Source organism: Pteronotus mesoamericanus, unplaced genomic scaffold (assembly GCF_021234165.1).
Source record: "Pteronotus mesoamericanus isolate MK-2021 breed Mesoamerican mustached bat unplaced genomic scaffold, CSHL_Meso_final contig_37, whole genome shotgun sequence".
Taxonomy (NCBI): domain Eukaryota; kingdom Metazoa; phylum Chordata; class Mammalia; order Chiroptera; family Mormoopidae; genus Pteronotus; species Pteronotus mesoamericanus.
The window spans coordinates 1,825,772-1,840,990 of NW_026555144.1; the positions used below are offsets into that span (position 1 = coordinate 1,825,772).

General features: G+C 37.3%; 1 protein-coding gene across 1 annotated transcript in view; it reads left to right on the top strand.

Annotated features, from left to right (window-relative positions):
- The first annotated feature begins 319 nt into the window (after nt 1-319).
- The window catches only part of NRK (Nik related kinase), a 241,434-nt gene continuing 226,534 nt past the window's right edge, over nt 320-15,219 (top strand). Inside the window, 2 exon segments of the mRNA XM_054576925.1 lie at nt 320-376; nt 14,228-14,293. Coding sequence (XP_054432900.1) covers nt 320-376; nt 14,228-14,293 — 123 coding nt within the window.

Sequence of the window (15,219 nt, forward strand, 5' to 3'; positions counted from 1 at the left end):
TCTCGCCTGCGGTGCACCCCTCTAGTTTCTTAGTCCCTCCAGCTTGGCCTCGGAGAGGGAAGCTCAGGCTCTTCTCTCACCTTAGCGAAACTTGCCTTCCCGCCTCTCAGTCTCCTGCTTCCTTCCACTCCTGCCTTTTCTCGCTCCAGTTTTGCCTCCTCAGTCTCACACGCCGTAAGTCCCGGTCCTCCATTCTCCCGCTCCCCACTCGGGCCCTTTCCCTTCTCTTCCTCCACCCCATTCCACTTCTTAACTGCGTCCACCTCAGACACCCGCAGTGTGCCCAAATCAGTCTTCCACTCCCGTCCATCTCGAAGTCATGGCGGGACCCGGGGGTTGGAGGGACAAGGAGGTCCCAGATCTAGGCCACTTGCCGGTGAGTGGAAGAGACCCATCGCCCATAAAGTGCTCTCTTCTTTGGGTTCTGAGCACCCGGGGAGGCGACAGATGTCCAAAAGCTAGGCTAGGTTAGAACTTCGACGGAACGGCAGGTGCTTGGGTGGAAAGTGGGCTTGTGGAAAAGGCTCCCCCTGGACTCCTAGGCTGCTCCAAAATCAAGGAAAGGCAAAGGGACCGGGGAAGGTGGAGGAGGGAGGATAGGTGGTGCTTATGCAGGCCCTTAACAGCGGGACGTTTTCTAAATGTGGCCGGTTTTGTCTAGTGGCGCTCCTGTACGTGCCCTAGCTGGGCTCCAAGAGAGGCCAAAGAGGGCGACGAAGCAAGGTTTCCTGGAAGCACTCCTCCCTGTCACCACCGCCTCCTCACCGTCGTCGTTTCCTTCCCTCCCCTCCCCTCTCCTCCCCTCCCCTCTCCTCCCCTCTTTTTCTTCCTTCCTTCCTTCCTTCCTTTCTTTCTTTTTCTTTTTCTTTCTTTCTCTTTCTTTCTTTCTTTCTTTCTTTCTTTCTTTCTTTCTTTCTTTCTTTCTTTCTTTCTTTCTCTCTCTCTCTCTCTCTCTCTCTCTCTCTCTCTCTCTCTCTCTCTCTCTCTCTCTCTCTCGCCTTCTCTCTCTCTCCTTTCTTCTTTTTTTTTTCTTTTGACATTGGAGATGCCCACTTGAGGAATGACTTTTACTTTGTATGTGACAGCCGGCTAGAAAATTAAAGCATTGGAGTTTCACTTCTCTGGCTTTCTAAAACATTTTCTAAAACCTTATTCTGCCAGAGCACAATTTAAAAATGGGCAAAGGATCTGAACAAACTGTTGCCGATTTAGTATTGCAGAAGCGAAATAACTCACTGCCACTTGAAAAACTGAATTCTGCACCCCCTAATTTAAAACAAAAGTATTTCTCTCAGTAGCTAACCAGATTCAGACCCTTTTCATGGTTGTTATCTGTGTATTCTCCTTTTTTCCTGAATGCTCAGTTTTCTTCCACAGTTGTAATTGATTGGTGAGCTATTATTGTCATCGTTATTACTAAACATTATGTTAGCAGCACCATTTATTTCACTGGCATCTGGTTTCTGGTAGATACTGGATTCAGGTCAAATCCATTTTTTAAGTTCTCTTTTTATATTGGCATTTGACTTGAACCCTCTCTTCAATTCAGAGGGACCCTGGACACTCTGAAAGAGAATAAGCATGCATGTACTGTAATGATCTTGCTTTGGGGAAAGCTAAATATCAATCTTGAAAGTTATAGGATTATTCAGGGACATAGTGCCTTAATTTTATTCATATTTGGCACTTAAAGATTGTCTTCTTGATGATGGCAGGTGCCTGCCCCCCTCAGCAGGAGGAGATGATGCACATGGATAACATTTTAGCAAATTGTTCCTAGCCTTGAAATAAACATGTTGAATTACAAATATTAGCATTGTAGTTATTGATGAAGCTTCGTAAAATAAAGTCACAGAATGTTAAATGATTAACTCCTTTTCTATACTGCATGTACCCAGTGCATACATGAATATGTAGACCTCGATTGGTGGTTTCCTTTCGGAACAGAACTTTCATATTCTGTCTAGATTTGCTCCCAAATAGAAGTGTTAAAATGATGGATGAAATGTTAGCCTCCTCCTGCATTCTCTGTGTATTGTGGGAGAAAGAGAAAAAAAGCAAACTAGGGCAAATATGTCAAGCCACACATGGGCCAACTGAAACTCCTCTAAACTTAACTAGAAACAGGAATGGAAGGACCTCATAGAAATGATAGAGCAGGGGTTTCCAAACACAAGGAAGAAGACAAAAAAGTTTATTGCCATACAAAAAAAGGTGGGGGGTGGCCCAGACTGACTGGTCATGGCCCAGGGACACAAGAACTTGATGAGTGCAGAGAGGATAAGGAGAAAGGCTGCAAATTTTACAGCGCAGTTCGGTGGAATATTAGTTTTCTGGGGGTTATGGTGCTGTGGAGGGGAGAAAGATAAGGTTGGTTTTTAATGCAGGAGTAGGGTTAAGACACAAAACCAAGCACTGATGCTTGACCTCATTTTACAGACCTCATTAAAGTTTCATAAAGTCCTTAACTGCTAACAATTTCCAAATTTTATTTTACAGAAGTAATGTTATCTTATTGTGACAGTCTTCATCTTATCAAATTATATATAACTACCCCCTCCCCAAACATCCAGCTCCAAACCCTAAGCAATCTAGCAGAAAAGTAATACCCCCTTTACAATTTTTTAAATGTCAAATTTTTAGAGATGTGAATAGTTCATTGCAGCTTTGGTCACTGAGGCATGTTTTTTAGTGATTTGGGGTTTCTTTGCATTTGACTTTTTTTCCTGAGTCTCTGAAGAAGTAAAAGTAAATTAAGAGGTCAAATGACATGTAAGTTAGCTCTTTGGAAGTTTGCATTTTGAGGAAAAAGAAAGATGATACAGCAAGCAAAGAAACCTGAATATGATGGGAACCCTTTTCATAATGTTCTTCAAAAGGATATATATGAAGGTTAGAAAGTTGGCATCTGCCAACACCAAGTATACCAGTTAAGCAACTGCCAGACAATGAGGGGTGATTCAGACTTTACAGTTTCATGTTGAGAAAAAAATCATGCAGAGTATAATTAAATATGAGTCTAGTTTAAGATTGATATATTATGTCCTTTGTAGAGCTGGTCTCTTTGTAGAGAGGTCAGGCTTGCTGTGAAAATTGGGATTTAAGGAAAGTGGTGCACAGGTTTTTTAGGGGATTTTTTTTTATTACATAGGTATTTTTTTAAAACCTAAAATAGTAAGCAGGAGTGAAACCTGGGGAAGCAGGAAAGGGGTGAGGAATTGTATAATTTTTTGCATTATTCCCTAACATTAGAGACATAAGAGAGCCAACTTAATGACCAGAAATTACAAGTCAACTATATTTTTGTTTATTATTAATTGGGTTGCTATAATTTTTCCAGATTGACTATTGAATAAATATTTCCTATAGGTGACAAAACAAAAAATATATAAATATTTGTGGTTTGTGCTTTCTTTTTGAAAAAATTGAAACTGTGTCTGTGTGTGTGTATATATAAATATATATATATATATATATATATTCTACCTTGCTTGCCAACAATCCCTGTGGGGGGGCGGTGTGGGTATTAGTATGCTTATGTCACTCAATCCTTGGAACTGGAAACTATTTCTTCATCTCCAAATCAGGCATGTCTTCGCTATAATAGTCATCTTTGCCTTCTGTGCCCATTATGGTAATGATATCCTTCATGGCTGTGGCCTTGGTATTTGAAACAGCCATGTGTAGTCCTAATCCATATTGGGGTCAGGATTAGATAGGCCTGGAGGATGCTAGCAGCAGAGGTGATCTGAAATAGCACATGATCCAAAAACTGTAAGTGACATTAGGTTTATGTTTAAATATAAATGCTAGTTCTCCCAGTCTTCCAACACCCAGGCCAAACGTGTTTTCCGCACTCAGTCATGAGAACCTTCCCACTTTACCAAGTCCCTAAACTGGCTGTTTTCAAGCAGTTTTACTTTCTTGTCCACAAGGATTGAAACATTCAGGATATCTTCCATTACATATTCTAGAGCATCACCTCAGCATGACATTGTATTTCAATCTATTATCTCAGTCTTTTCCATTCTCTAGAACAGTAGGTTTTATGTTAATGCACAAAATAGTGCACAAGAATCATCTGGGGATCTTAAAACTCATCCCCAGAAACTCCAATTTCACAATTTCATGGTAGGGACAGGAATCTGTATTTTAAATGAAATTCCCTAGATGATCTCATGTACGGAAAGTTTATATAGTCCACAGTTTGAGAAACACTGGTCTAGAAGAGATTATTTCTCTAAGTTTTCAACTTGAATGGTGAAGTCCATTCTTCCAACTACTCTGAAACTCACTCTGAAACTTAAAGTGTTATATCTGCTATTTTCAGGTTCTTTCTCTATAAAGACTTTTCATAAAGTTGCTGTTTTGTAATATTTAAAACAAAAGAAGGAAAGTCTCTGCTATTCCTTCTATACTGTGCAATCTCTTTTTTTCCTTAGCTGTTTGACTATTGGAATGTGTTCCCTAGGTCTCATTCATTATTACCCTAAATCTGAAATTTATTGCTACCCATATTGTCCATTTTAAATGACCATTAAAAATGTAGTTTTTAATTTTTGCCATATTTGTTTCCATCAGTTAATTTCTGCTTCTGAGTCCCTTCTATGACCAGTAAACACCACCTTCTAGTGGCTCTTTTTCTTCCTGTTACCCCCAACCCTCTCTTTAATAAAATTATCCATCAAAATGCTTATCTCTTCCCCCCTCTCCTTGATTTCAGAAGACAGAAACAAATCCCCGAAATAGAGGTGTCAGGGGGACAACCAGTCTAAGACTTTTAAAATGTAACAAGTAATCTAGATACATAGGAAAAAAGAACAAAGTATAAAGTGTTTGCCCAACATTTTATGGTTCAAAAATGTTCTATTTATTTTGAGGAAAAAATTATAAATTGGAGTTTTTTTTATTACAAATCTTTTTTTTTTTTTAACCAAATGGAACACCAAAGTATACTGAACCAACAAAATAATCTCCAAATGGATATAGCAGTCATAGATATAAATATATCTTCTGGTTTTCTTATCTTGATGAGGTAGAGCAGAGGGAAGGACCAAACAATGGTGGAGACCCCTCTGATGTAGACTTTTTAATTTCATAGTAACCAAAAACAGTGGTTCCCTTTTAATGCTTCATTCCTTAGGAGGCCAGAACAAACATTCTCTGACTATAATTAAGTGGGAAGTTTTATATAAGAAAGTGAGTAATATCACCCTAGTAATTAGCATAGTTCTCCTTTTTTTCCCCAGTTTGACAATCATTTAGTCTTAAAAGATACTAGTATGAAGATGGGGAATGAAAAATATCACATAAAACTAATGAAAAATACTCTTCAATGAATACTATACTGAGCTGCATTTAAGAATAAAAGGAGAAAATTTTAAACGTTTTAAAAATTAAATGTGAGCTTGAGGAGAATTAAGATATCTTGGTCATTTGTGAGCAGAACAAATTTTCTGTACAATATGAGTACAGATAAAATAAGACCATAAAAAATTCAACATGCATTTTATTGTCCCTGTCCATTTCCTTGGTGTCTTTTTTTAAAATAATTAGTTACCTGGATTCGAAATTTATGACCAAGTTACTTATATCATTGATGGGCAGAAAACATATGAAAGAAATTAAAAGTCTTCATGTTCAAAGATTCAGAAGATTCAGAACTAAAGTTCAGATAATTCAGTAATTCTGTAATATTTGGTATTTTTTTCAGCTACAATGCAGTATTTTTTTCTTAATTATTATTTATTTATTTATTTATTTTACTGTTCAAATACATTTGTCTCAATTTTCTTGCCAACACTTTGCCCTGTCCCCCAAGCCTCATCTCCCACCTTCAACCTTCCCCACTTTGGCTTTGTCCATAGGTCCTTTATACATGTTCCTTTACTTGACCCTCCCCCTACTATTCCCCATTACCCCATTCCCTCCCTCCTTCCCTCTCATTACTGTCCGATTGTTTTTTCTTTCTATGTTGCCGGTTATATTTTTAATGCTTTTTTTGTTTTGTTCATTAGGTTACACTTATAGGTGAGATCATATGGTATTTGTCTTTCACCCCCTGGCTTATTTCTTTTAGCATAATGCTCTCCAGTTCCATCCATGCTGTCGCAAAGGGGAGTAGCTGTTCCTTTCTTTCTTTTTTCTTTTTTTTCAAATTTATTTATTTATTTTTTCAAATACATTTGTCTCTGCCTACCCACCACCAATTTCCCTTGCCCCCTCCCTCCTTCTTTCCCTCCCTCCCTCCCTCAATCTTTCCCCACTTTGGCTTTGTCCATGAGTCCTTGTTATATGTTCCTTGATTTGCCCTTTCCCTTCCTTTTCCCCTGCCCCCCCCACCCTCCTTCCCTCTTGTCTCTGTTGGTTTCTTTTCCTTTCAGTGTGGCTGGTCTTATTTTCCTTGCATCTTTGTATTGTTGGTTAGGTTCCACTTATAGGTGAGATCATATGGTATTTGTCTTTCACCCCCTGGCTTATTTCTTTTAGCATAATACTCATATAGTCTTGAACATGAAGACTTTAGTTCTGAATCTTCTGAATCTTTGAACATGAAGACTTTTAATTTCTTTCATACGTTTTCTACCCATCAATGATATAAGTGATTTCGTCATAAATTTCAAATTCAGGTAACTAATTATTAAAAAAAAGACACCAAGAAAATGGACAGGGACAATAAAATGCATGTTGAATTTTTTATGGTTTTATTTTATCTGTACTCATATTGGTTGGGTTCCACTTATAGGTGAGATCATATGGTATTTGTCTTTCGTCCCCTGGGTTATTTCGCTTAACATAATGCTCTCGAGTTCCATCCACGCTGTCGCAAAGTTCAGTAGTTCTTTTTTTCTTTCTGCTACGTAGTATTCCATTGTGTAAATGTACCATAATTTTTTGATCCACTCATTTACTAATGGGCACTTAAATTGCTTCCAGCACTTGGCTGTTGTAAATTGTACTGCTACGAACATTGGGATGCATAGGTACTTTTGACTTGGTGTTTTGGGTTTCTTACGGTATAATACCAGCAGAGGAATTGCTGGGTCAAAAGGCAGTAGTTCCATTTTTAGCTTTCTGAGGAAATTCCAAACTGTTTACCGCAGTGGATGCACCAGTCTTCATTCTCATCAACACTGCACTAGAGTTCCCTTTTTTCCACACCCTCGCCAGCACTTCTTTGTTGATCTGTTTATGATGGCCATTCTGACCTGTGTGAAGTGATATCTCATTCTGATTTTAATTTGCATTTCTCTGATGGACAGTGGTGCCGAGCATCCTTTCATAAGTCTCTGGGCCCTGTGTATGTCCTTTTTGGAGAAATGTCTGTTCAGGTCCTTTGCCCATTTTTTAATTGCATTGTTTGTCTTCCTGTAGTGGAGTTGTGTGAGTTGTTTATGTATTTGGGGGATCAAACCTTTGTCTGAGTTATCATTGGCAATTATATTTTCCCATGTGGTTGGTCCCCTTTTCATTTTGCTGATGTTTTGTTTAACCATGCGAAAGTTTCTTATTTTGATTATGTCTCATTTGTATTTTTTTCCTTTATTTCCCTTGCTCTAGGGGCATATCAGTGAATATATTGCTGCATGGGATATCTGAGAGTTTCCAGCCTATGTTTTTCTCTAGGACTTTTATGGTGTCGGGACTTACATTTAAGTCTTTTACCCATCTTGAGTTTATTTTTGTGCATTGTGTAAGTTGGTGGCCCAGTTTCAATTTTTGCATGTAGCTGTCCAGTTATCCCAACACTATTTGTTGAAGAGGCTATTTTTACTCCATCTTATGTCTGCACACTTTGTTGAACATTAATTGACCATAGAGACATGGGTTTATTTCTGGGCTCTCCATTCTGGTACATTGATCTATGTGTCTGTTCTTATGCCAGGACCATACTGTCTTGATTACAGTGGCCTTGTAGTATAGTTTGATGTCAGGTATCATGATCTCTCCTCCTTTGTTCTTCTTTCTCAAAATTATGCTGGCTATTTGGGGTCATTTATAATTCCATATAATTTTTTTAATGTTTGTTCTATGTCTGTGAAGTCCATCATTGGTGGTTTCATAAGGATTGCATTGAATACGTAAATTGCTTTGGGTAGTATGGACATTTTGATGATGTTAATTCTTCCACTCCATGAACACGGTATATGCTTCCATTTATTTGTGTCTTCCTTAATTTCTTTCCTCAGTGTTGTATAGTTTCCTGAGTATACATCTTTTACCTCCTTGGTTAAATTTATTCCAAGGTACTTTATTTTTCTTGTTGCTATAGCAAAGGGGATTTTTTTTTCCTGATTTCTGACTGTGATGTTTCATTTTTGGTGTACAAAAATGCCTTCTATTTCTGAATATTGACTTTGTATCCTGATGTTTTGCCAAATTCACTTATTAGGTTGAGGAGTTTTTTGGAGGAGTCTATGCGTTTTCCCATGTACACTATCATGTCATCTGCAAACAATGATATTTTGAGTTCCTCCTTTCTAATTTGGATGCCTTTTATTTCTTTTTCTTCTGTGATCGTTGTGGCTAGGACTTCCAATACTATGTTAATAGAACTGGTAAAAACGGACATCCTTGTCTTGTTCCTGATCTTAATGGGAAAGCTTTTCATTTTTGCCCATCGAGTGTGAGGGTGGCTGTAGGTTTTTCATATATGGTCTTTATTATGTTGAAGTATACCCCCTTTATTCCCACTTTGCTGAGTGTTTTTACCATAAATGGGTTTTGTAGTTTATCAAATGCTTTTCCCACATCTATTTATATGATCATGTGGTTTTTGTCTTTCCGTTTGTTTATGAGATGTATTACATTTATGGATTTGCAAATATTGGACCATCCTTGCATTCCTGGGATGAATCCCACTTGATCATGTTGGATGATCTTTTTAATGTATTGCTGGATGCTAGTTGCTAAAATTCTGTTGAGGATTTTAGCATCTGTGTTCATCAGCGATATTGGCCTGTAGTTTTCTTTCTCGGTTGTGTTTTTATCTGGTTTTGGGATTATTATGATGCTGTCCTTATAAAAAGAGTATGGGAGCCTTCCCTGTTCTTGGATTTTTTTGAATAGTCTGAGAAGGACAAGGGTTAGCTCTTCCTTAAATGTTTTGTCACATTCTTCTGTGAAACCGTCTGGTGCAGGGCTTTTTTGCTGGGAGTTTTTGATTACTGGTTCAATCTCACCAGCTGTTATCAGTCTGTTCAGGCTTCTTCATTCAGTGTTGGGAGACTATACTTTTCTAGAAATTTGTCCATTTCATCGTGACTTTCAAATTTCTTGGCATAGAATTGTTCATAGTAATTTCTTACAATCCTTTGCATTTTTGTGGTCTCAGTTGTTATTTATCCTTTTTCATTTCTGATATTATTTATTTGGGTCCTCTCCCTTTTTTTCTTGATGAGTCTAGTTAAAGTTTTGTCAATTTTGTTTATCTTTTGAAAGAACCATTTCCTGGATTGGTTCATCGTTTGAATTGTTCTTTTAGTCTCTATGTCATTCCATTCTACTCTGGTCTTGATTATTTCCTCTCTTCTACTTGCTTTGGGCTTTGTTTGTTGTTGTTTCTCCAGTTTTTGAAGCTGGATGGTTAGGATGTTTATGTAGAATGTTTCTATCTTTTTAAGGTCAGCCTGTATTGCTATGCACTGCCCTCTCAGGACTGCCTTCACTGTGTCCCATAGATATTGGACTGTCATGTGTTTATTTTCATTTCTTTCCAGAAACTTTTTGGTTTCTTTTTTATCTCATTATTGACCCCTTTATTGTTTAATAGTGTACTATTCAATTTAAATGAGTTTGAATGTTTTTGAGTTCTTTCCTTGAGGTTGGTTTCTAGTTTAAAGTCCTTGTGGTCCAAGAAAATGCTTGTTATGGTTTTGATTTTCCGTTTAGGCTTGTTTTGCATCCCATCATGTGGTCTATCTTGGAAAATATTCTGTGTGCATTTGAAAAGAATGCGTATTTTGCTTTTTTGTGATGAAAGGTTCTATATATGTCATATAAGTCCATTTGATCAAATGCGTCATTCATTTTCACAATATCCTTGTTGATGTTTTGTTTGGAAGATCTATTCATTTTTGACAATGGTGTGTTAAAATCCCCTACTATCAGTGTGTTGCTGTCTATATCTTTCTTGAAATCCTTCACGATTTTCCTTATATATCGGGGTGCTCCTATGTGGGGTGCATGTTAGTTTACAGTGTTTATGTCTTCTTGATGGATTCTTCCTTTGAGTATTATACAATGTCCCTCTGGGTCTCTTTTTATGTCCTTTGTTTTGAAGTCAATTTTTTCTGATATAAGTATTGCTACCCTTTTTTGTTTTCCCTGTCCATTTTCTTGAAATATTTTTTATATCTCTTTACTTTCAGTCTGTGTAGGTCCTTTGTTCTGAGGTGGGTCTCTTGTAGGCAGTATATGTGCGGTTAATGTTTTCTAATCTATTCAGCTACCTTATGTCCTTTTCTTGGAGCATTTAGTCCATTTACATTTAAAGTTATTATTGATAGGTACTTTATCATTTTTTCCCTTTGTACCTGTGTTCTTTTCTTTCTCCTTCTTTTTCTTCATCTTCTTAAAGCAGTCCATTTTGCATACGTTGCAGTTCTGGTTTAGAGGAGGTGTATTCTTTTAGCCCTTTTTTTTTGTCTGAGAAACTCCTTATTTCACCTTCTATTTTAATTAAGGATCTTGCTGGGTAGAGTAGTCTTGACGGCAGGCCCTTGCTTTTCACTACTTGGATTGGCTCTTGCCATTTCATTCTGGCTTGTAGTGTTTTTGTTCAGAAGTCAGCCGCTAGCTGTATGGGGGTTCCCTTGTATGTTACTACGTGTTTCTCCCTTCCTGTCTTTAGGATTCTCTGTTTGTCTTTGATAGTTGCCATTTTATTTATGATGTGTTTTGGAGGTGGCCTCATTGTTTCCTCTAGAATGGGATCCTCTGTGCTTCCTGGACATGTGTTTCTTCTTCTGTCCTCAAATTAGGGAAGTTTTCCATCATTACTTTTTCATACAGATTCTCTATCTGTTGTTCTTCTTCCTCTCCTTCTGGTATCCCTATTATATGGATATTGTTGCATTTTAGTTTTTGCTGCATGTCCCTAAATGCCTCTTCATTCTTTTTGAGTCTTTTCTCATTTTCATACTCTTTCTTGGGGCTTTTTCTACATTGTCCTCCAGCTCACTGATTTGATCTTCTGCTTCATCTAGCCTGCTTTTTATTCCTTCTATTTTGTTCTTCTATTCAGAAATTGTATTCTTCATTTCTTCCTGCCTCTTATTGTTAGTTTTTATGTCCCTTTTCTTGCTAATATAGTTTGCAGCCAGTTGCTCATAGTTTCCGTGTAGTTTTTTGTAATCATCTCTGAGATCATTGAGCTCTTTGAGCTCCTTTAGAGATATTGTTTTGAACTCAGTATCTGATAGTTTACTTGACTCTATTTCATTTAGTTCCCTTTCTGGGGATTCCTCCTTGCCCTTTAATTGAGAGTGTGTGTTTCTTTGGCTTTCCGTTATTTGTGGGGTTCTTCTCTTTTGCTTCTGCTTCTTAAATTGATCTGTCTTGACTTCCGGAGTTTGTGGTGAACTTCTGTCTTAGGCAACTGCTTTTTTTTTCTTTTCTACAGGATCTGCCTTTGATGATTTCAGCTTTTGACCCCATCTGACCTTAGGGAGACTGTTCGAGACTTCCAGGAATCTACTGTCTTGGCTGTCTCCTTCAGTTTTTAATCTAGTCACTCCACACTCAGCATTCAGGCTTAGGCACCACAGGGTGGGGAAGAGTCCCTTCTTAGGTGTGGGTTATTGGGTGCTCTCACTCTGTTGCCACTCAGGGGAGAAGTCTGTGAGAGCATGATGGCTGCTGCTCTATTTGGGAGGAGTCAGCACTGGTATCCCTCCCGCTGCTCTCTCCATTGTCTTCCCAAAGTCTCTGTCTCCAGTCTCTCCTCAAATGTCTCCAGACCACTCTGCACCCTGTTTAGCCAGGGCTCTACTATCTGGGACTGCCATGCTGTACTTGGCAGTCAGGCTTAAGCTCCACTGGGCTAGTGGAGGGAATTGTAGGGGCAGGGCTATTGTTTCCTCTCATGCTGCTGCTCAGGGAAGTGGTCTGCCTGAGCAAGATGGCTGCTGTCATATAGGGGATGACTCACCACCAGGATCTCACCAGCTATTTCCTTAGTTCTCTCCCAAAGCCTCTTCGCCATTCTCTCCTTAGGTGTCCATCCCACTCTGCCCCCTCCTTTGCCATACCCCAGGGTATGTGGCTGCAAATAAAAATGTATGCACTGGCCCTTTAAACAGTTCTTTGTATCTCCGATCTCCCATCTCTGGCAGGGAGGAACCCTGTCACTTTTCGCTGCTGGTTGTTTTCTGTGTACTTTTTGGACTCTGGTGCTCTAGGCTGAAGATTCCGCTTATGTTTTAAATCCCACTCTTCTCAGGATATCCAGCTGGCCATTTAAATATCCTCTAGCGCTGCCATACATGTGCACTCAGCCTGTCTTCTCTAGTCTCTAACACACTCCTTACCAGTCAGATTATGCCAAAGTTGATTCTTCCCTCTGTCCAAGGTTATCAATGCAGTCTTAACTCTAACAGAAAGTAGTTTACTGATAGGAATCAGTTAGCATATTTGATTCTTTTGACAGATAGCCCAATGCTCTTTCTCTAGAATTAATAATTTCTAATAATAATTCCTCATTGATATCCTTCAGTGAAATATGATAAAGTAATAAAATCTTCAAACTGAACCATAGAAACTCCTTTGTTGACTTTTATTCATAAATTTTTCATTAAGTTATAACAACAATGATATGCTTACTGTAAGTCCACTATAACAATATATTTTTACTTCTCTTGAATCCTCAAAATGATTATTTTAGGTAACTTTTGAATTTTCATTGGGAGCATATTTCCTGAACTATTTATTTATAATGATACTATGCATATTGTAACATTGATTTTGATGATGATTTTTAATAAATAGGCTGCTGTTTTCTCTAACAATAGTTGTATCAATTTAGTGGAAATATCTGGATTTATAATTATTCTCATAGAATTTTAGAGCTACAGCTACAAAATCACATAATACTGCACCTCCATTTTACATATGTTAAAAATCCTTAACAGTGTAAATAACTTACCCAGAGTCATAGTTAGTGGAAATGTTTCCTGACTAGTTGAATAATTGTTGACTGAAGTAATTCCAGAGCTGTAATTTTCCTATGACAGTTTTGCTAAATTACACAAATAGCACACCAGTTTTAAGGAGTCTATAATTTCAGTATATACACTGCATATATGTTTTTCTGTTTAGCTCACATTTGTCACAGTAATAATGTTTTGAAACAAGGTTAAATAATTTTGAATATATAAAATGTGCTTTTTATAAGGCACATGAATATCTAAGAATTTCCCAGCACTTACACCACTATGTGTATAAACTTGCACATACTCATACCTAAGTTTTGATAAAATAGCAAAATTAGCTGCTAGACTAAAATTTATGTAGTGATAAAATATTTTTAAAAACGTTTTGTGGTGACCAAGAAAGAAATATCCATATTTTAAGGTAAGGAAAAATGTTCAAGGATAAATGGAAGTCTTAGGAATTTATCCACAAACACATTATATTTTGTCTTCTATGATGCCACATTTAGGCTTAACACAAAGAAAGTATCAGTGAATTTGTGCCATGAAAAGATATGTGAAGATTCATTGAAAATCAAAGAAAACCTAGTTTTTGTCTAGTTTTTTAAGTGATAAACTTTTAATGCCATAATCTTGCTTTGTTATTCATATTTAGAGATGATATTATTCCTTAAGAATTACTATTACATGCATAACTATATAGATTATATATCCAATATGTACTCATCATTGCTGTAACCTAAACCTTTTGCCTGCTTGGTTAGCTCCCCAAAAATGGATATTAAAAGACTATTTCAATTGCAAGTAAGAGAACTTATTTCTATATTAATATACTCTTTAATTATATTATGCATATATCTCAACTACAGGTAACTGTATGCATTTTACAGTTTCATGATAATTAATATGCAATTACTGTTGTTTTTTTTCCTAAATGACTACATTTAATCCTTGGAGATTGTCACATGTCTCTTCTTTTGGTAAATGACACTTAGGTTCTTCCCATTCTATGGGAGCAGGGCAGAGTAGATATACCATTCTAGAACATTGATAATTTTTGTTCTACATATTTTCAGGATCCAACTGGAATATTCTCACTGGATAAAACAATTGGCCTAGGTACTTATGGCAGAATCTATTCGGTAAGTAGAGATAGGCTATGCATTCATTCTCACTTTTCTAATAACAACACTGATTGCAAGTCAGAACCTTACAATGCAAATCAAATGACAAAAACACAACATTTAACTTAGAGAGATGAATCACATTAAGATAGCTCAGGGACATCTGTGACAACTATTACAAAAGGAATGGATTGTCAATCCATAGTGAGCCAACCAACCAAACATAGGATCTAAAAATAGTTAGCAGAGAATAAAATCACCAATTGAAAATGAAACTAATTCAAATAAGATGTACCAAAATAAAAATATCACTTGTTTTATATTATACTTCTATACCACTTTAATTACTGAGTTTCCATAGCATTTTATATCATACTGTGTACATGAGTGTGGCAGGGTTTGCCAAAGAACCTAACAAAAATAACCTCTGCATTTATTTAGTGATTTTTTATTAAGTAGAAGGTATTTGCTAAGCACTGTGGTAGTCTCTGGAGATAAAGTGATTAACAAAAGAGATGGTCCCTGTTCTTCTGGGTCTTATGGTCTAGAAAAGTGTAAGTGATTAATTGTGAGTGTGTGTGGGCTGAGTGGGGGAGGCACATATATAAGTAAGCACAACAATAAGTAACCATATAATTACAATTGTAATATATTCTCTGTAAGAAAATTCCTGGGAATATGAAAGCATACAACAGGACAGCTTATTTTAGATAGACGTATAAGCATTAGCCTCCTTGGGGAAATGAGAGGTAAACTGATAACCAGGAGAACAAATATGAGATAACCATGCAAAAATCTAGTACGAAGGATGGCTTTGATGCATTCTAGGCAGAAGCAGGGCAGGTCAAAGGCTAGCTTGGAGTTGGGGGTGCTTTAGTGGCCCTATCACCTTGATCAGGTGCCCTTCCCCTATTCTCTAATATGGGGAATAGACATTTTCTCAA